The sequence below is a fragment of the Pseudonaja textilis genome, chromosome 8 (assembly GCF_049901715.1).
Source record: "Pseudonaja textilis isolate UNSWEBS1 chromosome 8, rPseTex1.2, whole genome shotgun sequence".
NCBI lineage: Eukaryota > Metazoa > Chordata > Lepidosauria > Squamata > Elapidae > Pseudonaja > Pseudonaja textilis.
The window spans coordinates 40,126,267-40,146,857 of record NC_141997.1 but is presented as its reverse complement, the minus strand read 5'-3'; the positions used below and the strand labels follow the sequence as shown (position 1 = coordinate 40,146,857).

The following is a 20,591-nucleotide window of genomic DNA, read 5'->3' as shown; positions in this document are numbered from 1 at the left end:
TTATCTACTTGCATTTGCATGCTTTTGAAATGCTGATGGCCAGGAGCTGAGGCTCACCCTGTTGAACGGCGCTCGGATTCAAACCCAGGCTATCAGCGTTCCAGCTGACAAGCTCAGCGTCTTTAATGCCCCTGACATATCGTTTATAGAATTACATACAAGACTCACTTAACAACTGCCTTACTTAGCAACAGAAATTCTGGTGTCAATTCTGATCGTAAGTCAAGGACTACCTGTACTAAAAAAAAAAAAACCCATTCATAGCTAGTCCAGTTATATGACATGTCGTGCTATTTTATTCTGGCCCTATAGGCATGATGCTAAGAAATACGGAAAAGAAAAGAACTCCAAATATTAACTGAAGCCATCCAAACTGAAGCCATCCAAAGGAGAAGACATTAAAACATTAGGAAATGTAATTTACAGGCAATACAACCTCTACTTTCAGCAGACAATAGTTCACGGAATGAGAGTCTGGAAAAAACCTTTGTCCATTGTACCCAAAGCTGTTTAAGCTTATGTCTGTTAAATGAATAGTTCACTATACATTTCTCTCACTTCCCGATATGTAAATTTTGGGTTTAATTGTGGTCATAAGTTGAAGACTACCTGTACTGCAAATCTGAACGTGCATAAAGAAACGTCTTTCTTCTTTGAATTGGCATTTGACTGGACGGGAGGATGAAGAGTAGCATGAGTGCTCAGGGGTCTTGCCTGCTTGGTTATCTTTGGTTAACATCTATAGGGGGACCCTCAGAGGACAGCTGTCCCACCTTGGCCCTGCTCTTCTCATTCCTTCACCCAGAACTGGCCCAGTTGAGCTATTCTCCTAGGGATGCCACTCAGGAGTGACATTCACCAGTTCCAAGTAGCTCGCCTCGGACATTCTCAGATTTGCTCAGAGTTTGGGTGTACAGACCTGGCAATCAGTATCTGAACAGACGCTGCCAACAGCCGATAACTCTGTTCCATTTCGGCAGCCACAGAAACGACACACTTCACAGCTGCTTGTGGTGGGCTTGCCTAGATCCAAATCAGAAAAAAAAAAAAAGATACTTTCGTGTTATCAATAAGGCAAATATTAACCATTCTACCATGAGCAAAAGATCTACCCAACAGCCATGGCTTTGCAGTACCAAGACAAGACAGGCCCTGGAAAACTGAGGCATCTAGCATAAAAAAATCTAGCAGCAGTTTTACCGGATTTTTTGGGGGGTACAGACACAGATCTACTTGCCAGGTCCTCTGGAACCAGAAGTGTCAGAGACAGATCCTGAAAAAGTCTGTGCGTCAAGCAGGACTCCCTGGAAAAATCCTGCAAAAATTTACATCCTGTACTTTTGTGATTTGTTTTAATTATACAGCTGAGGTGCTGGGCAATGTCAGCCATCAGGCATCCTTTCTGCACTGATGTAGTATAATTATTAAGTGAACTTGTATGCCATCCAATTCTCAATGACTGTGGGAAGCTCGCAAGAATTAAATAAAGAAGTTACAAACCAATCAATAAAACAAAAGATAAAGATAAAAAAAGATGACAAACACGATGAAGCCAGAGTGCTACTCTCCCGTGCTAAAGACCTGCGTTAAGAGCCAGGTCTCAAAGGTTCTGCTACAAAACAGCAGAGTAGGACCAGGAGACCTTCTTCTAGAGGGCAGGTTTGCTACCGAGAATGAACACTTTCAGGGTCCCAAGAGAGGACACGGTTTAACTGAGTGTGTGTCAACCTCGCATGATCCAATCAACCAGGCAGGTGTGAGGAGAGACAAGTTGGGGAGAAAGAGAAGCTGCAAACTAGATTCCAATCTTAGTCAAGATCATGACATAGGTGCAAAGACCCGTTTTGATCAGAGTGCCTGAACCAAAAGAGAGGGTTTTCCCCCCATCTATGCTAGCCAGGAACCAAATTCAAAAAATATTTTGCAAGCCAAATTCAAAAAATATTTTCCTCTATCTCCAGAACTAAGAGATGTAAATCATCAGATATCTCATGCTGAAAATACTTGTATGTAAATACACATGAATGAATGAATGAGTGAGTGAGTATTGTATGACACACACTCAGAATGCTGAATGTATTTTACATTGTTGTCATTGAAACGATAAAAATAAAATTTTAATTAAAAATAAATCTTACCTGTATGTTCTCTGAATTCTACCATAGCCTTCATGGTTTTAGAATCGGCTAGTGCCATCAACCAGAAGAGTTTAGTCCTACCACAGCCTTCATGAAGATCTACCTTGATAGCTTCTTCTTCTTCTTTGAACACCTGTTGATTTTGCCAAACACATATTAAGATTTGTAACTAGGGAGCCTAGATCAGGGGTCTCCAACCTTGGCAACTTTAAGACTTGTGGACTTCAATTCCCAGAGTTCCAAAGCTGGCTGAGGAACTCTGGGAGTTGAAGTCCACAAGTCTTAAACTTGCCAAGGTTGGAGATTCATGGACTACATGATTAAAATTCACATTTAATATCCATCCATCCATCTTTTGAACCACTCATCTCTGTCACTAATGGACTTCTCTGGGCATTTGAAATATGGATTTTGTACGTTTAAATTATTTCTCTCCCTTATTTGACTTTTTGTAAGCTGCCCCACTGAATTATGACTGGGTGGCAAAAACAAAGGGGAATACGACCATAATCAGCAAAATAACAGAGCAATACTGCATATTCAGAAGAAGCCCTGCTGTCAATCACTTCAAGCCATCTTGGAATCGTTTGGTTTTAACTGCCTCACAAAATATGGGGCCAAGCATGCATTTGGGCGAAGTGTGTATAACGCATGAAGTCTATGACAGAGAAGGTCTCATGCCTGGGTGACCCAGAGGTGGGTATTCAGCAGGTTCTGACCAGTTCTGGAGAACCGGTAGCGGAAATTTTGAGTAGTTAGGAGAACTGGCAAATGCCACCTCTGACTGAGGATTTTATATTATCCTTCCCCTGCTACACCTACCAAGCCACACCTACCGAACCAGTAGTAAAAAAAATTGAATCCCACCATTGGGGTGACCCCATGTACCCCTTGGGCCGTGATGATTCCCAGCAAGCCCCTTTTGGATGGTTGGAACTGACAGCCAGGCACTGCCTGACGCAACCTGACTTTGGGGGGCTTTTAAATGAGATACAATTATGTAGATTAGGAGCAATTAGACGGGGAGACACTACAGCAACCCATTCTGCACTGGTGGCATTCACCTGCCAGCAGCAGCCTAGCCACCCCATTCTGCATCACTTGCAATTTCTGAATTGTCTTCAAAGGCAACTTCACAAAGTAATCTAAGCAAGTAATGACCAGGGCAAGAATGACTATCACGAGAGTATCGTAGTCAAAGGAAGGACTGCAACTGGTGCATCAGCTACGATTGAGTTGCCCAGAATTGGTTATGACATGGTGGCGATGTAAATGTTTACAATAAAATTTATTGATTTTTATTTTACAAGGCACTGAACATATCCAACACACTTTCCTTCTCATTTTCCCCACAACAACCACCCTGTAAGGTGAGTTGGGTTGAAGGAGAGTGATGCAATGAAATAAAATAACACAATGAAATAAAAATAAATAAAATATAAAATCTCTCTCTATAAAAGCAAAATACCACTCATGCATCATCATAAAATGTCTAGAACCATAAAGCCTACAAACTAGAAATTTGGCAGGTATGTTCCGCTTGGCTTCTAGGTGCCCGCTAAGAAAGGATTTTTCAAAATGAGCAGAGTTGAGTTTGTCTCCTGTTGACCTTTCCTCTAAGCACAATAATTAGTATTTCATATATTATTTATTATTAACACGCTCTGATGCTAAGGAGTTCTACTCCCTCTCCCCACCTGAAAGAAATCTGTTCCAAATGCAAAACACAAGGAGAGGAGAAGAGTTTCAGTTTTAGTGTCACAGCACCAAGTTTACTACAGAACGCTTGAGCTAAGCCATGCCCAGGCTCCTTGCTGTCTCCTTCTTGCTTACACAGCAAATACTCAGTTTCCAAACAGCCCTCAACTCTTTCACACACTGACAGGACACTGGAAGCCAGTTTTACAATTCCCACCCCCCCTTATTTTCCTCCCTAAAAACTAAGCCTGATCACATAGTTTCGTAGCGAAGCACAGGTATAGAGCTTGTAAAGTAATAAATGAAAAAAAGAAAAGAAAAAAAAATCAAATTAAATCAAATCCAAATGTTAATTATGCAATGCTATTTCATAGGGTTTAATCTCACCCTCTCTTCTCCATCTAATCCCTGACCCTGGTTCGGGCATTCCCTGTTTATCTGGACTTACAACCTATAATCCCTGATTGACAGAAGCAAATCCCTTCTATTAACCTACCCTAACTTTTTCTCATGTGACTAGATGATTAAATATGAACTTGGATGCCATCTTTTTTTAAAAAAAGAGAGGGGGGGAGTTTTAAATATGATTCTTTCCCCCAGAGAGCTGGGAAGCATGAGTCATATACATCACCTGTCTCTGATGTGACTTTGTTCGTCGATGGAGATGGAGGAATCGATCACAGTCTGTGCACAGATTCCCACAGATGTTGCATAAGATAATGGCCGCCGTTTCTCCATCATCATGGTTATCGCACATCGGCTGAAAGATTTTTTTTTAAAAAAGGTCAATCCGAGGTTAGTAAAATCTTCTCTGAGTTGAGTTTGTCTCCTGTTGACCTTTCCTCTAAGCACAATAAATGGTTTGTTGCTGCATCCTCCGAGGAATTTTTTTCTCCTTAATTCCCTGAGAAACAGGCACCCCAAGAAGCACTTTTCATGTCAGAATTGGGGGAAAGGTAGAGAATTTTGGAAACTGTGGTAGGAATTTCATTCTTCTTGGTGATGGCAAACACGTGACAAATAATTAAATAAGAATGAAAGCTTTTGAGCATTTTAAATTTCTCCTTCCCAGGCTTTACCAGCTGATGACAGAAACTAGAAACAAACTCATATCCTATCTGTGGATTGTTTATAACTGGCATTCCTCCATTTTCTTTCTTAACCTCAAGTGAGGTACTAATATCACTCGATAAAGCCTTAGTAAGACCACATCTGGAATACTGCATCCAGTTTTGGTCGCCACACTATAGAAAAGATGTTGAGACTCTAGAAAAAGTACAGAGAAGAGCAACCAGGATGATCAGGGGACTGGAGTCTAAAACATATGATGAACGGTTACAGGAACTGGGCCTGGCTAGTCTAGGGAAGAGAAGGACCAGGGGAGACATGATAGCAGTCTTCCAATATTTGAGGGGCTGCCACAGAGAGGAGGAAGGGGTCAAGCTGTTTTCTAAAGCGCCTGTTGGCCAGACAAGGAATAATGGATGGAAACTGAACAAGGAGAGATTCAACCTGGAAATAAGGAGAAATTTTTTGACAGTGAGAACAATCAACCCATGGAACAGAAGTTGCTTTCAGAAGTTGTGGGAGCGCCATCACTGGAGACCTTCAAGAAGAGATTGGACTGCCATTTGTCAGAAATGGTGGAGGGTCTCCTGCTTGGGGGAGGGGGGGGATGGACTAGATGGTCTATAAGGTCCCTTCCAACTCTGATTATGTTATCTGTTAACCTCCTACACCTGGTGCTGCCCCCTGGTGTCCCATCTAAGTGCTAACCAGGCCCAACTTTAACTCAAGTTTGGGAAGATCAGCCTCACTTAATGGGCTCAAGCTAATAACTACTTTTGCTTTTCAGAGCACAAGATGTATTTATACTCTGAAATGTAACATGGAACAACATTCCTGAATACACATTTCAGTATCCAGTAACATCCATCTCCGTGTATCTCAAAAGGTGCGGGGACTAACTCCGAAAGATACACTGCAAGCATCCGTTCCTTACCATCTGTTTCTGCTGTCCATCTTTGCCCATCCATCTCCCAGAAGAGAGGCGGTCCACGTGATCCTGATCAAGGACACAGAGGGAGGCCAGGGCCAGCCACAGCTGCAGGAAAGAGGACAGGCTCATTCAGCAACATCAGGGCTTTAGCAAGACACGGAGCAATTGCTTATTTGTCTATTTACTGGGGCTTGGGTGCTCTTCCAATTAGAGTAAATCCTGGTGGTTTATAGTCTTATTAATCATCATCTTTCATCATCATTTAACGACCCCATAATCCCTTGTGGGGTGGAGTCTGGGCAACTGAATGGAGCTGAGTGTTTACTGGCCCGATGCCCTTCCTGTCACCAATGCGGAGTTTTTCTTCTACAGATATATTCTCAGTGTGCCCAGAGAGAGAAATATCTGCCTCTACCTAGGATTGAACTCACAGCCTCCCGATTGTGAGGTGAGAACTCCACCTCTAGGCCACCGCACCACTCTTATTAATATTATTTTTATATTGTAAAATTAAGAATAGTGCTTAGACATACAAACCACTTCACAGTGCTTTACAGACCTCTATAAGCGGTTTATAGGATCAGCCTATTTGCCCCCAACAATAATCTGGGTCCTCATTTTACTGACCTCGGGAAGATGGGAGGTGAGTCAGCCTTGAACCGGTGAGAATCGAACTGCTGACAGTCAGCAAAATTAGACTGCAGTACTGTATTCTAACCACTGTGCCACCATGGCTCTTTATTTAATAAGAAGCATGATTAAATAAAGAAACTGACAAGATACTGCCAGAGATAACAGGTAAGCCAACTTTCTTACACGAGTTGTGGCGATGCAGCGCACGGGGGATCTGAATTCTTCTTCCATTTTGGTCAAAGCAATGATTGTTTCAGCAATGGCGTTTTTCGTCACACGGGACCAAGCTTCAGACAAGTGACCCTACACAAGGAAGCAGTTTAGATCATGAGTAGGAAAGTAACGTTTCATGCAAAGAGGGGGAATAAAAAACAACCTCTAAAGTCCAGTTGAGCAAAGCTGCTTTGAGTGGAAGAGGTATATACGAAGATAATGAAAGCTTACAGCTGCCATGTCTTTTATGAGCTTAATAATGATTTCTGAAATCTGCGTTGGGGTTGAGCCCTTCATCCACCAATGGCTTTCACCTCGCCTGAGGTAACTAAAGAGAAAAAAAGGAAAACAAAAAAAATTTGAAAGAATTGACAGCACTTTTGAAGCAACTTTCAGGAGGAACACAGCTGTGAACATCATCTCGGAGTGGAGTCAGCACGAATTTTACACCCCCCCCCCCAAAAAAAAATGTCCCGTGGATTATGGGAAACTAAGTCAAGAGAACAGATGCGTAACTGCTACCAACCTGGAATTGAAAATCATTGGCAAAGTGACGGTAGTAACGCCTTTGCCGGCTGCTGTGCCAGCCGTGCCCGTTATGGTGGTGCCTTTGGCCTTGAGCTGAACGGTGAGGGCTTTGGCAATACAGCCCAGGAACATGTCCAGAATACCCAGCTTGTTCCAGTCCCCCTTCTCCGTAGAGTGAATGATATCACTGATATCAGCTGGGGGCAGGGCTTTGACCCCGATGACGCTGGCCAAGCGGCTGGGAGTGACCTCGGGCAGGACCCGCCTCAGTAAGGAGGTGACCTGAAAGGAGCAACCAAAGAGGTTAGCTGACCCTGGTTGGGGGAGCCAATCATCTTGCGACCGGGAAAAAAGGAGCCATCGTTCAATACCGACCTGCCTCTGTACTCTGGGAGAAGCCGTGTGCAGCAGGGAGAAGAGATCCTGCAGCAAGGTTAGCTGCTGAGCCAAGTACTGGCGCCCGACGTTGGAGCCGCTCAGGGCCAGCACCATGGACAGCAGCTCAAAGCAGTAGGCGTCCGAAGAGGCGTCCTCGTCGTTGGGCTGGGAGTTGGCGTTCTCCTTGCTAGAAATGGCGTGCTCCCATTCTTCTCGGACCCTCGTGGCTTCCATGCGGATGGCTTGCACGATATGAGCACAGACCTGATCACAAAGAGGGGCGTCGGAAGAAATTAAACTCTAGCTTGGTCCTGTCAGTTTAATCACCGAGACCAGGGGCCTCCGACCTTTTGGGTATCAGGGACCGGTTCCATGGAGAAAAGTTTTTCCACGGACCCGAGGGGCCGCGTTTCACGTGCTGCCTACATTCCGTGGAAAGGATTTTGCTTATTGGTGTGGCTCGGTTTCTGGCATGCCACGGCCAAGTGCCGGTCTACGGACTGGGGGTTGGGGACCTCCATTAAGTTCAAGGAAGTACAAAGCTGAATTGAGACTTAAGAGGAATGCCTGTCACTACAAGCGGTAAACCTGAAACCCTTAGGACAAATATAAATAGGACTAGCTCTTCCTGCAAAGTGAATAATACATCTTGCCCAAATCATCCCCACAAAATGGATGGATTGCATGTCACTATGCAGGGAGTTGCTGCCAAGGTAAAGCCATTCAAATGTTGCCCTGAAGGTGTTTTTTCAAAACTGGACTTTCTTGGTTTTTTTCCTTGAAAACGTTTCGTTTCTCATCTGAGAAGTTTCTTCGCTTCTGCCTGGATGGTGGGAAATGGAAGGATTTATATTCTTTGTGGTCATCTGGTCATTGGAAAAAAATAAACAAACAAGAAAGTCCTGTTGTGTTTTGGAAAAGCACCTTTGGGACAACCAGAACCTGGATGATTGAAATGTTCTGTACATGTTTGGGAAGGTAGATTATGTTCCTGATTATTATCTGGATTCTAAGCTTCCCAATTCCTATCCCGGGTTCTTCTCAACTCACAAATACATACATGTACGTTGTGTCTTCTGTTATGTGAGTATTTTGTGCATACCAGTCTATTTCATTCTGTGCATGTGACCACTTGCATGTTTACAGATGTTCACTGATGTTTACAGATGTTCATGACTGGACAGATGGGTCGATTTTAATCTCTACATTGGAAATCAAGCGTTTTATCTTCCCTTGCCTGTAGAGTTGTAAGTCCATTATTTTATAGGTTTGGGGACACTGACAAGTTCCTAACTGACAGAGTCCTCCTTTCCCCAGTGACATGATTTCTTAGCATAGGGAATCTTTTGTCCTTAAGCTGCAGATGCACAACGTAATGGAAAAAAAAAACAGCTTACAAAGCGTTCTAGTGAACATACCTGCTTTTGCAAATTTGTGAGTTTGCTCCTGCTAAATATGATTCCAACCATGTGTTCTTTCAAGTCTGCATCTGAAGTTGCCTTGAAAAGGAACACGGTATTGTTTAGTATGATCATATGCTTCAGGTTCTGATTAAAAATTTAAGGCAGTTTTGTTTTGGTTTCCAATGCAAGTTTCGGTATTGAGTGATGTAAAGCAATCTAGCCAATGTAAATCAACTGGAAAATTAGGATATAAATTTATTTTCAATGAGACAGTAAGCCTTAAATCTCCTAAGGCCTTTTCAAACATGTGATTTGCAGGCCATACTGGTCTTCCAGCTGTAGTATGATGAATTCCTTATCCTTAGGCAGTGGACACCTGATTCAATCCCACCTGGAGGTGGGCTTTTTCCAAATTAAGAGAACATTTACATAGGGGCAACAACCCTATGGACTCAATAGAGAAACCGGAATATGGAAAGAACAATTTCTATCATGATTACCACTGGAATCTCCTGACTTAATCTTCCTAAACAAGAAGAGAGGTTGGTTGTAGGAGTCTCTGCTGTTGGCCCTTTTATGATAGGTTGGAAGCAAACACACCTTAAGCCAAGGGTCTTCAAACTTGACAGCTTTTAAGACTTGTGGACTTCAACTCCCAGAATCCTTCCTCCAGTCATGTTAGCTCGGGAATTCTGGAAGTTGAAGTCCACTTGGCAAGTTTGAAGACCTTTACCTTAAGCAGTGGTAGCCCAAATTCCCTAGCAAGCACCATGTCAACTACTTTTAGAATAAGAACTATACAGAAGGTTTAATCTCTGGGCTTTTTCTTTTCTTCCAGACTATGAGAGCTTGGGTGTTCATATTTTGATAGGAAATTCCAGAGGGGGAAAAACGATTTTTGGCAAATGGAAATAGAAAAATTAATCCTGTTATTCTAAGCAACAATATGGTCGCTTGACATATGACCACAGTTGGGCCCAAAATTTCTGTTGCTAAAGCGACACAGCAGTTAAATCAACTTTGTCCCCATTTTATGACCGTTCCTGCCACAGTTAAGTGAATCACTGCAGCTGTTTAGTCACACAGTTGTTCAATGGATCTGATTTCTCCATTGACTTTGCTTGTCAGAAGGTCTTAAAAATGGATCACATGACCCCAGGACACTGCAATGGTCATAAATATGAGTCAGTTGCCTAGCATCAGACTCAGATGAGGAGGAAGTTGAAGAGGGCCTGGGTCATCTTTGGAAGGTTCTGATAAGGAAACAGCCTCAGAGGCAGAGCCCATCCCAGATGGAGAACAAAGGAAAGCAATAAGCCGTCACTCAGGGAAAAGTAGACGTGGACACTAGCCAGCCCCTCCCTGGCTGGAAAATAAATAGCAGGCAGGTTGTCACAGACAACCGTCCATTTCTAGTATAAGCAAGCAATTCGGATTTCTTGGATTAACTCAGGTTTGTTGGGACTAATTACATTCGATTTTTTTGTTTATCCATGTGAATAAAAGACTATGACTGCCCTGTTACAAAAAGGGGGTTGTTTTACTCGCGAGTAAATGTCTTCCCACTACTTGCGAAGGCTGGGTCAGAACAGTAACTTAAAATGGTCACTAGACAAGCTATTGTAATTCGAGGTCTACCTGTGCGCCCATATCCGTAGCTTTCTGCAGAGTTGATTTGGGAGGAATTCCTATAGCTGAAGCAGCACTGAATACAGAAAGCGCTAAAAGTCTTTGGGTCATGTGAAGGTGCCACCTTAGGCAGTCCCAGCCTGGAGACTTATCAGGCTCATCATGAACAATACCCTGCTGTGACCTCTAAACCGATGGTTCATGTCTCTCAAGTACCAAGCATTGTGGCTAAGCTTCCTTCCGAGCAGGGTGCTGTTTCAGGGTTTCCAATCCGTAAGAGGAACGCTATCAGTCAAGCCATCCTGTCAAGCCTGAAGCCATTTTGGAGCATCTTCAGGACTGCCACAGTTGCACGGGCTGGAACTGTGGGAACGGAAGGGGATATAGACAGCTGGGGACCAGTGAAATCTGGGGGCTGGACAGGGGACAGACTGTATCTGTCCTCAGTGTGGAAGGGACTGCCACTCTAGAATTGGCCTTTTTAGCCACACTAGATGCTGTTTTAGGACCTCTTTTCAGAGCACGATACTATCATCTCTTGAGACTGAAGGATGCCAATGGAAAATTCTTTCTCCTGAGAACCAAGGACGTTGTCGCCAGGAGCTGGGGAGGTGTGGACTGGAAACAACTGGGGTTGGGGCGGTGACTGGATTGGACCATGTGATGGACAGGTGGACTGGGGGAAAGAAGTTTGACTTTTAATTTGGGTGGGGAAAAACCCCGGGACTTTCAAAGCCAGGTTTTCACCAGATGTGCCAATATGACGGGCCTAATAAATCTATACTTTGAGGAACACTTAGGTCTCAGAGATTGGATTGTGTTGGGTCTGTTACCCTGACTTGGTACCTTGACACATGACGAAAAGCCGTGTTTCTGAATGATCCAGACTGTCGGCTCGAGGGAACGCAGTCCCAGACAAGACAGTTCAAGACCTGAACCAACTTGCATTGGGAGATAAAAACAAAACCTGGGTAATTGCGGAACACAAATAAATACATTGTGTACTTTTTCTTCTCCTTCGGGTGAAGAGAGCAAAGCCTTTTCTTCCTGTTCTGGGGTCGGCTCAGCGTCTCCAGATATGAGTTTGCCAAAGACCTGTTTCAGAGGACAAACAAAATACTGGAATAAGACGGACGTGCTATTTTTTTCTTTCTTTCTGCAGCCATGTTAGCCATTTTAAAAATATTTGATTATTGCATTCATGAAGAAGAGAACCTGGCCTGAAAATAAGCTTTGAAACGAATCACATCATGGTGATGCTTGTTGTCAACAAGACAGGGCTGAGAATAACTAATCTGAAATAAATATGATTTCCAGATTCCTATTATTAGATGCTGCTTGCTGCGGACTTTGCATTAAAACTTACACATTCTACTCTCGTGCAGATGGTTTAAAGTTGAGAAGAGATATCACACATTATCAAGCCGAGATGAAGATGGGAAATGGTGAAGAGGGAATTGGGGAACAGACATCCGAAGTAGAAACCGTTTTAAAGATCTAAGTAAACCAGGAAGCAGCGGAATCAAGTGTAGGTATCCATTTTATCCAAGGAACTCAGAGGGGACATGTGCATACACAAAACGGATTTCCTCTAAACTAAATTCCACCACAAACCTATAATTTCTGGGGTGTTATTTTAACTGGTGTATTTTTCTACTTTTAATAGCTCAATATATTCTTTAAAGGTAAAGGTGAAGGTTCCCCCACACATGCATGCTAGTCATTTCCGGCTCTGGGAGGCGGTGCTCATCTCTGTTTCTAAGCTGAAGAGCCAGCACTGTCCGAAGACGTCTCCGTGGTCAGGTGGCCAGCACGACTCAACGCCGAAGGTGCACGGAGCGTTGATACCTTCCCACCAAAGGGGTCCCTATTTTTCTACTTGCATTTTTTACATGCTTTTGAACTGCTAGGTTGGCAGAAGCTGGGACAAGTAACGGGAGCTCACTCTGTTACGCAGCTCTAGGGATTCAAACCACCGAACTGCCGACCTTCCGATCGACAAGCTCAGTGTCCCTTATATTCTTTAGGAAGGGGCAAAAGAAATGTGAAAAATAAAGATAGGATTCCCACGTCATTTTCTACCCGTGGAGTCACAATCTTGCTTTTTTAAGGGAGGCTTGAGTATTGCATGGTGCTCCTCACACTGCCTCACCTGTGATGTGATAAGCCTGAAAACTCGCAGTGTCTCAGCCTCGCAGCTTCTTTGTTGAGCAACGCTTGCCGAGATCTGGCCGGCTATTTTGATGCTTTCGCCATCTTTCCAACCGAGTACTTTCACCTGCCGAACTCGGAGGGTATTTTCTGGGCCCTTTAACTCAATTTTGAGGATGTGATTGTCTCCACCAGGAAGTTCACTAGTTACCCAGCCAATATGTCTCGAGTCCAAGTCAACCTAAAACACAGGAACAGAAAAACAAGTTGGTGTAGAACATAACTGCGTAACTTTCAAGCAGAACGGTTTCAGAAATAAAAACTAAGGGTAAGGTCGCAAGATCTGACTTGAAAAAATATGCATGGCCACAAATACTTAAGAGTTTCTCTATCACTTTGCTGCCATCTAGTGGCTGGTCCAATTTCTGCAGCCCAGATTTGAAGTTAAGTCACATCCAAACACCAAGGTGACTGCTTAAACTAGGATGAGCTGAGGTTAACACATGTGAGAATTGCACTTGATTTGAAGCATTTGCTTGAGAATAAACCATGGAAATATACACAGGGAAATCAGCACTAAATCAAAACAATATTTTTATTTCCTCCAACTACACAGAACTGGACATTTAAAACTAGAACGGCACATTACTTATGCAGCTAACTTTTTAGTACAAGGACAGATGGAACACAAATTACTAAATACAACGGGAGAGATCTTGTATCTTTTCTTTCTTGCGATGTCAGAATAAAGAATAATGAAAAGATGTCCAAGTTCTTAATCAAGAAAAGTTCATTAAACGGAATGTTAAATACATCAATTTTAAACGTTAAGAGGCTTCGTTATTACTCATAATGGTATAGGTCAGCTACCTGTTTTATTCTGCAAAGATCTTCTACCGCTTTTCCAGTCAAAAAGGTCATTGAAGTAACTTTGTTCTAGATAGGACAATATGAAACAAAAAATAAAAGTCAAGCATGTTAATTTTCTAGATTGATTTTAATATCAACAGTTTAAGATAAAAGGGAGGCAGAGAGAATAGACCTAGTTTGGTGTAGCAATTCAGAGTCCAGGCTAGAAACTGGCAGGCTGTGAGTTCTAGTCCCACCTTAGTTAAGCATCCAATTGGGCCAGTCCATGTTTTGCAGCACGGGGAAGCATGCAATGGCAAATCACTTCTAAAATCTTACCAAGAAAACTGTTCAGGCAATCATTGAGAGTCAACACTGATTCAAATGTGAAAAAAGACAATGAAAAAAGAAACCTCTAAAAGTATTTTTAAAAGTATTTTTTATCACACACTCACTTTGCTCCATTATATTTTTGCCATCTGGCTCATGTATGGATTTATAACAAAATCTTGATCTGCTTTGGTTTTCTAGATCCATTGCTTTATAATTAACTCACCCTCTAATATCCAAATGGACATGCCAAGGTTACTCTTCTTTGCTTGAAAAATAGTGCTTACCCCAAGGTCTCTTGAATTGTCAACATGAACAGATACATAGCGAGCATTAATTCCTTTCATACAATTAATTGTAATGTTTTTGGTTTTATTCTTGTCTTCATCGCCTGATTCCCAGAAGGTTTCCGTTGACCCATCAGTCAAACTGCCAATCATGGCTGGTCGGCTGGAAGTTTTTATATCAACGATGTTAGTTAAGTCCTTCAGGCAGACTACTATACACGATTCCTATCAAAACATATAAATTTCGCCATTAAATACACTATGGTTTAAATTAATTTAATTAAAGTATTTAAATGTAAAATCTTATAATCAACATTACTGATTATGCCCTGTGTCCCCTGCCTGTTTCCTTTATTCTTTTAACTCAGTCTGGGCAAACTTTTTTCTGCTCAAGTGTTGCTGGGTGTACCCAGTTGGAGCCAAATCAATGTTTTCTCAATCTTTCTTTATTCCAGAAATCACCCATTTGAAGAAACTGTTTTGACCAGGGATTCTCAATGGCTGCTGTCACAGTAACCCGGAAATTCAACTTGCCTGATTCAAAGCTTCGAAGCCAGACTGAATGCTGATGCTGAAGCTCTCCTCGCTGTCTCCATCATCAGATTTGGAGAGAATATTGTTGATGTGATGAAAGACGTTGCTCTGATGCAAAAACTGATGGTCGGATTGCTTGAATTTGAGGCTCCAGCACCTGAAGAAGGAGGCCATCGTTATGACTTTTCCATTTCAAAGCTTCCAAAGATACATCCTTCCTCATTGCACAGCAATTAAGCACAGCCCAGATCAGCAGAAACCAGCACCAGATAAAGAAGAGCCAATACCAACATCCAGATTGATAGACTAGTTCCTATCTATCCACCTGGCACTGATGAGCTTACCTGGCCTGGCATTGAAATGTCTGCAGGAAGAGAAGTGAGTTCAGAGACCACCGGGCACCCAAGAATTCAACCCTGAGCTGCCCACGGCAGCCTCCAAGAACATTTGGAAAAGGCAAAGAGGCCTCTGCTATTCGCAAACTCTATGGTGCTGCTGTGTGTGTTCATGTGTTTCTACACATAAGGAGAACATACTCTTATACTAACCCCTCCACAATGAAACGACTGTAGGAAGAGATGTGAATTCAGAGACCACCAAGCCCCCAAGAATTCAACCCTGAGCTGCCCACATTGACTATCAATGGTATCCTCTAAGATCATTTGGAAAGGGCAAAGAGGCCTCTGCTAGGAGCAAGATCTACGGTGCTGCATATTAAGCTCACATGATCCCACATATATTACATATAAGGAGAACACATTCTTATATTAACCCCTCCCTGAAATGTCTGCAGGAAGAGAAGTGAGTTAAGAGACCGCCAAGCACCCAAGAATTCAACCTTGAGCTGCTCAGATTGCAAGCAGACTTGTGAGTAGCAAAACACTCTTTTTTTCCCCTGTGTTTTACCTCCTCCTTCTAGTAAGTAGGAATAAAATAAGGTGGCCTGCTGGAAGCAAACCGTTGTGTTGCTAACCAAATTGTCCCAAAAGTCTTTTTGTGGTGACATGGGGTCCAAATAAATAAAATTGAAAATAAAATAAAATTATAATAGATTAAAATACAGGTAGTTCTCGACTTATAGCAGTTTGTTTAGTGACCATTTGAAGCTACAATGGCACTTTAAAAAAGGGACTTAGAACCAGCAGTCACACTTACGACTCTTGTAGCATCCCCATGATCAGGTGGTCAAAATGCAGATACTTGGCAAGTGACTCATACTTACGATGGCTGCAGTGTCCTGGGATCACAAACGAAGTCAATGGGGAAGCCAGATTCACCTAACAACAGTCTGATTAATTTAACGAATCCAGCGATTCACTTAACAGCTGTGGCAAGATGGGTGGTAATATGGGGCAAACCCACTTAAGAAATGCTTCCCTTAGCGGCAGAAATTTTGGGCTCAGTTGTGGTGGTAAGTCGAGGACTACAAATGCAGTAAAGTAAAATAGATAAAATAAAATAATAAAATAAAATAATAAATAAATAAAAATAAAGTAAAATAAAGTAAAATAAAATAATAAAAAATATAAAAAAAAATAAAATAATAAATAAAATAAAGTAAAATAAAAATAATATAAAATAAAGTAAAATAAAAAATAAAAAAAATAAAAAAGTAAAATAAAATAGTGAAGTGAAGTGAAGTGAAGTGAAGTGAAGTGAAGTGAAGTGAAGTAAAGTAAAAGTAAGTAAAGTAAAGTAAAGTAAAGTAAGTAAAGTAAAGTAAAGTAAAGTAAAGTAAAGTAAAGTAAAAAGTAAAGTAAAGTAAAGTAAAGTAAAGTAAAGTAAAGTAAAGTAAAAAGTAAAGTAAAGTAAAGTAAAGTAAAGTAAAGTAAAGTAAAGTAAAGTAAAGTATCTAAAATATAATATAAAATAAAATAGGTCTGGAAGGAAAGTGCTGAAATTTGGCCAAAGGGATAACAAATTCTGACAGCACACCTGGGAGAATTTGCATATTTGTATCAAAGGTAGAAGCTGGGGAGGGGTGGATGCTCTTCTAGGCAGCTCTCGGACCTCCTTCCCACCAGTAAACTTCCAGCAATGGACTCCAAAGGGGTCAAATGAAATAACCAGGCAATGTCGTCAGAATGCTTATGTGTTCCCAGTTGAGGGCTGGGTCCCGGAAGAAGCCTTCCGAAGTAACTCACCCTCAGCCTGACCATGCCACCCAAGCCAACTCTGGGAGTTGGGAGAGGCAGCATGCCAAAGACCATGGTCAAAAGCCCGGCTACCATCACCACAGCTGTGTTTTCCTGGTGAAAGGTTGGCTCTGCCCTTAGCAATGTTTTCTAGGCCCCCGAACCCCTGGAGCCTGCCTGCCTGCCCACCCCAGGGCTGGCCCACCTCAGAGCCATCTGCTGTAAGGAACTTCCACTCGGCAGCAACATCATCAGGTCAGAGATGGTCTGGAGCAGGCGGTGGAAAGTGTGAGGGAGCGGGTGTGCGGCTTCTCCGGCGATCACAATATCCGACAACGGATGCTCGCAAACCCGCGTGTCCTTTTCCTACGCATCAAGCACAAGTAGCATTGAATTAGTCATTTCACATTGTTCCACAGTGCGGTTTTCCCAAGAAGTCTTCACACTCACACACACACACACACACAGCTGACATAAAGCTGTAAGATCTATATCAGAGAATAGCAAGCTAAATAAGACAAATCCAAATCTTAAATAACCTACAAAAGCAGCAAAAACAATTCCGATCTAAAAGAAAAAAAGTTAAAGGACCCATTTTAAAGATTTACTAGCGTAACAGAAATATGCTGAAGAAAAGTTAAGAATCAATAATAACGATTATGAGTCATCCTTCTTAAAAAAGATCCATCCTTTTTAAAAACCTGAGGGAAAAATATTGTATTTCATGATTTTTGTCAAGATTTCCCTCAAGATTTCACTACAGCCATCTACCACATCTTCTTTTTAAATAATGTGGCAATGTGCCAGTCCATTTCCCTAGCTATTTTATGCAACGGCTAATTTAAGCCACTGGAAATGGGACCTCCATTTCTGAAATAAAATCAAAAAGGTTCTCTCTGGAATTAGGTCACCATCTGTCAAAGAAGTGACAGAAGCCCTGACTTAAGAGAAAATCTAATTTGTCACAAAGAGAGTCGGGAATGTTGACTGCCGTATTTGCAAAGCTAGGCAAAGCTATGGCTGCTGTGTCTATGCACCGACACATCATACTCTCTCTTTGGGTAACAAACTATCCCCTGAAATAGTTACCACAAAGGAACCCTGTGAGATCCATAGATTGCTGTAAAACAAAAACAAAAAACCAACAGGATTTATTTTTTTGGTCCCTACCTTGATACAACTATTCCAAAAGAGAAATAAACGCACAGTGGCTTCCCAAACACATAAGCAAAATTAGTTGTTAAAAGAATACGTAAACCCTTCGACTTACTTGTTCAATGATTTCTTTGTTGGCTTTGTTTTCCTCGTCTTCTTCTTCTTCAGCCTCTACTGGGGCTGGAGTAAGAGAAGCCACAAAATGCCACAGAATGTCATGGAGGGACGTGGTTTGTATGACGTTGCAGAGAAGCCAGTTAAAAGCCTGGGGAAATAAGAAGAGAAAACGCCATGCTTTAGGGAAAACAAACCCTGTCCGATTCATTAGAGCGAGACAAGCATGTTCCAAATATGTGGATTCCCCAAAAGAGACAATCAAAATAAGCTAAAGAGAGAACAAAAAGACCCCAAACCCTCCCCATCAGCCATCAGCACCCAGATGAGCACAGACTGGCTCCAAGATTAATATCAGACCAACGATTAAGAAGTAAACAATACCCCAATCAAGGAACTGCCAAGCAATGGACGGAAAACTAATCAAGGAGAGAAGCAACCTGGAATTGAGGAGAAACTTCCTAAAGGTGAGAACAATTAACCAGTGGAACAGCTTGCCACCAGAAGTTGTGGGTGCTCCATCATTGGAGGTTTTAAAGAAGAGACTGGATAGCCACTTCTCTGGAATGGTACAGGGCCGTGATGGAGAACCTAGGCCACTTTCTGACAGTGAGAACAATCAACCGATGGAACAGAAGTTGCCCTCAGAAGTTGCGGGAGCGCCATCACTGGAGACTTTCGAGAAGAGACTGGACTGCCATTTGTCAGAAATGGTGTAGGGTCTCCCGCTGGGGTGGGGGGTTGGACTAGATGACCTACAAAGTCCCTCCCAACTCTGATTATCTCTTATCTGATGCTAGAGATTAAGCCTGGAAAATGTTTGCATGTCAGGGAGTTCCTTGCCATTCCAGGGCCTTCCTGGGTCTTCTAACTAACGTTTTGAATGAATACTTTATTTGACCAAGTGTGATTAGACACACCAGGAATTTGTCTCCGGTGTAGAAGCTCGCAGTGTGCGTGCAAAGCAACATCACCATCACCATCATAATACCAATAAGAGGGAAGGAGTATAAGAACTGTCTGTGTAAATATACATATGTATTAGACCAGGGTCTCCAACCTTAGCAACTTTTAAGACTTGTGAATTATGGGAGTTGAAGTCCATAGGTCTTAAAGTTGCCAAGGTTGGAGACCACTGCACTAGATAGCATTGTGAAAATTAGGGGTTCAGCCGAGTGATGTCACGAGGGGAAAACTGTCCATATGTCTACTTGTCTTTGCATGCAATGGACTATAGTGCCATCCCGAAGGGAGGAGTTGAAACAGTTTATGTCCAGGATGTGAGGGGTCTGTAGATATTTTCTTAGCCCTCCTTCCACAATATGTAAGTGTGGAACATTGTTCTATTTTAATGTTCTTCTATTTTCGTATGGAACAAACTCTTGCAGAAGGACAACGCGAGGCACTGAACTGAGGCACAAATTTTGTGCGTGACGCTGAAGAGCGCTGGGTAAAAACGGCAGCGTAAGAAGCTGAGGAGGTGGCAATACAATATGTCAGTGACTTGTGTGAAAGATATAGCTTTCTTCCAAGCGTAGGTTTGGACTTTTCATTTCCCCAATGCTTTTGGGGTGAACCACGCAGAAATAAAAACAGCTCATGCTTTCATTTACCTCCATAGCAAACACTCGGCAAGCTGATTTTCTTAAAGCTTGCTTCATGGCTATTTCGAGCCCTTCCAAATCATGATGCTGAATGACAAATGCCAGAACGGGCCACTGGAAGTTTCTCTCTCCTCTGGAAAGGGAGCTGTGGGCGGAGATTAACCGAGAGAGTTCGGGGGACGGATGTCTCAGAAGAGAGGAGCCCACTTCTATTTGAAGGCAGAAAACAAACAGAAACATTAGCGGAACAACTTTGCTGCAGACGATCAGCATCAAACGAATATCAAACTCGAAACATTGCGCACGGTCTCTGACCCTCTGTTCTCTGACCCTTGGGAATGCCAGTGGCTGCCTTTATAGTCAAATCAAATGTCTTGGTTTTCAGGGCTTAGGATCTGAGATGCTATGGACACTGGCCTGTTTCTCACATTGGGTAGAACGCATGTGAATCATGCCAAACACTGAATGGTTTGCAAGGAACTGGGGCTCCGGCCACATCTAAATTGCTTTGGGGAAACTGGCCTTAGTGGGTGCTCAGTTAAGGCACTGGATTTGGACTATGAGAGGGAGATTCTTTATAGCAGTGGCCCCCAAACTTTTTTGTGCCACGGCCCGGTACCGGCATCACAAAATGATCCGCGGCCCGGTACCGACATCAGCACGCATGACAAGGCAAGCCGAGCCGAGCGACTGGCCAGCCAGCCAGCCGTCCCCCGCTTCTCCCCGCCACCTTCAACTCCTCCTTTGTACCTTTTTTGTGCTTTTTTGTGCTTTCTTAATCTCCTCCGCCATCGGGACGGCTCTTCGTTCCAA

The 20,591-nt window shown here is 42.7% G+C and overlaps 1 protein-coding gene across 6 annotated transcripts in view; it reads right to left on the bottom strand.

The window, feature by feature from the left end:
- The window catches only part of MYCBP2 (MYC binding protein 2), a 134,793-nt gene that overhangs the window by 6,476 nt on the left and 107,726 nt on the right, over window positions 1–20,591 (bottom strand). For 5 of the 6 annotated variants that reach the window (XM_087938006.1, XM_087938008.1, XM_087938009.1 and 2 more), the window contains 17 exons: window positions 19,788–19,987; window positions 18,176–18,325; window positions 17,111–17,271; window positions 14,771–14,927; window positions 14,237–14,461; window positions 13,641–13,706; window positions 12,772–13,011; window positions 11,616–11,714; window positions 9,006–9,086; window positions 7,585–7,851; window positions 7,208–7,491; window positions 6,913–7,009; window positions 6,652–6,771; window positions 5,839–5,940; window positions 4,468–4,596; window positions 2,139–2,271; window positions 920–1,023 (listed from right to left, as the gene is read on the bottom strand). In XM_087938006.1, the coding sequence (XP_087794132.1) occupies window positions 920–1,023; window positions 2,139–2,271; window positions 4,468–4,596; window positions 5,839–5,940; window positions 6,652–6,771; window positions 6,913–7,009; window positions 7,208–7,491; window positions 7,585–7,851; window positions 9,006–9,086; window positions 11,616–11,714; window positions 12,772–13,011; window positions 13,641–13,706; window positions 14,237–14,461; window positions 14,771–14,927; window positions 17,111–17,271; window positions 18,176–18,325; window positions 19,788–19,987 (2,615 nt within the window). The remainder of the gene's footprint in view (window positions 1–919; window positions 1,024–2,138; window positions 2,272–4,467; window positions 4,597–5,838; window positions 5,941–6,651; window positions 6,772–6,912; window positions 7,010–7,207; window positions 7,492–7,584; window positions 7,852–9,005; window positions 9,087–11,615; window positions 11,715–12,771; window positions 13,012–13,640; window positions 13,707–14,236; window positions 14,462–14,770; window positions 14,928–17,110; window positions 17,272–18,175; window positions 18,326–19,787; window positions 19,988–20,591) is intronic. The other variant, XM_087938007.1, reaches the window with a different exon arrangement.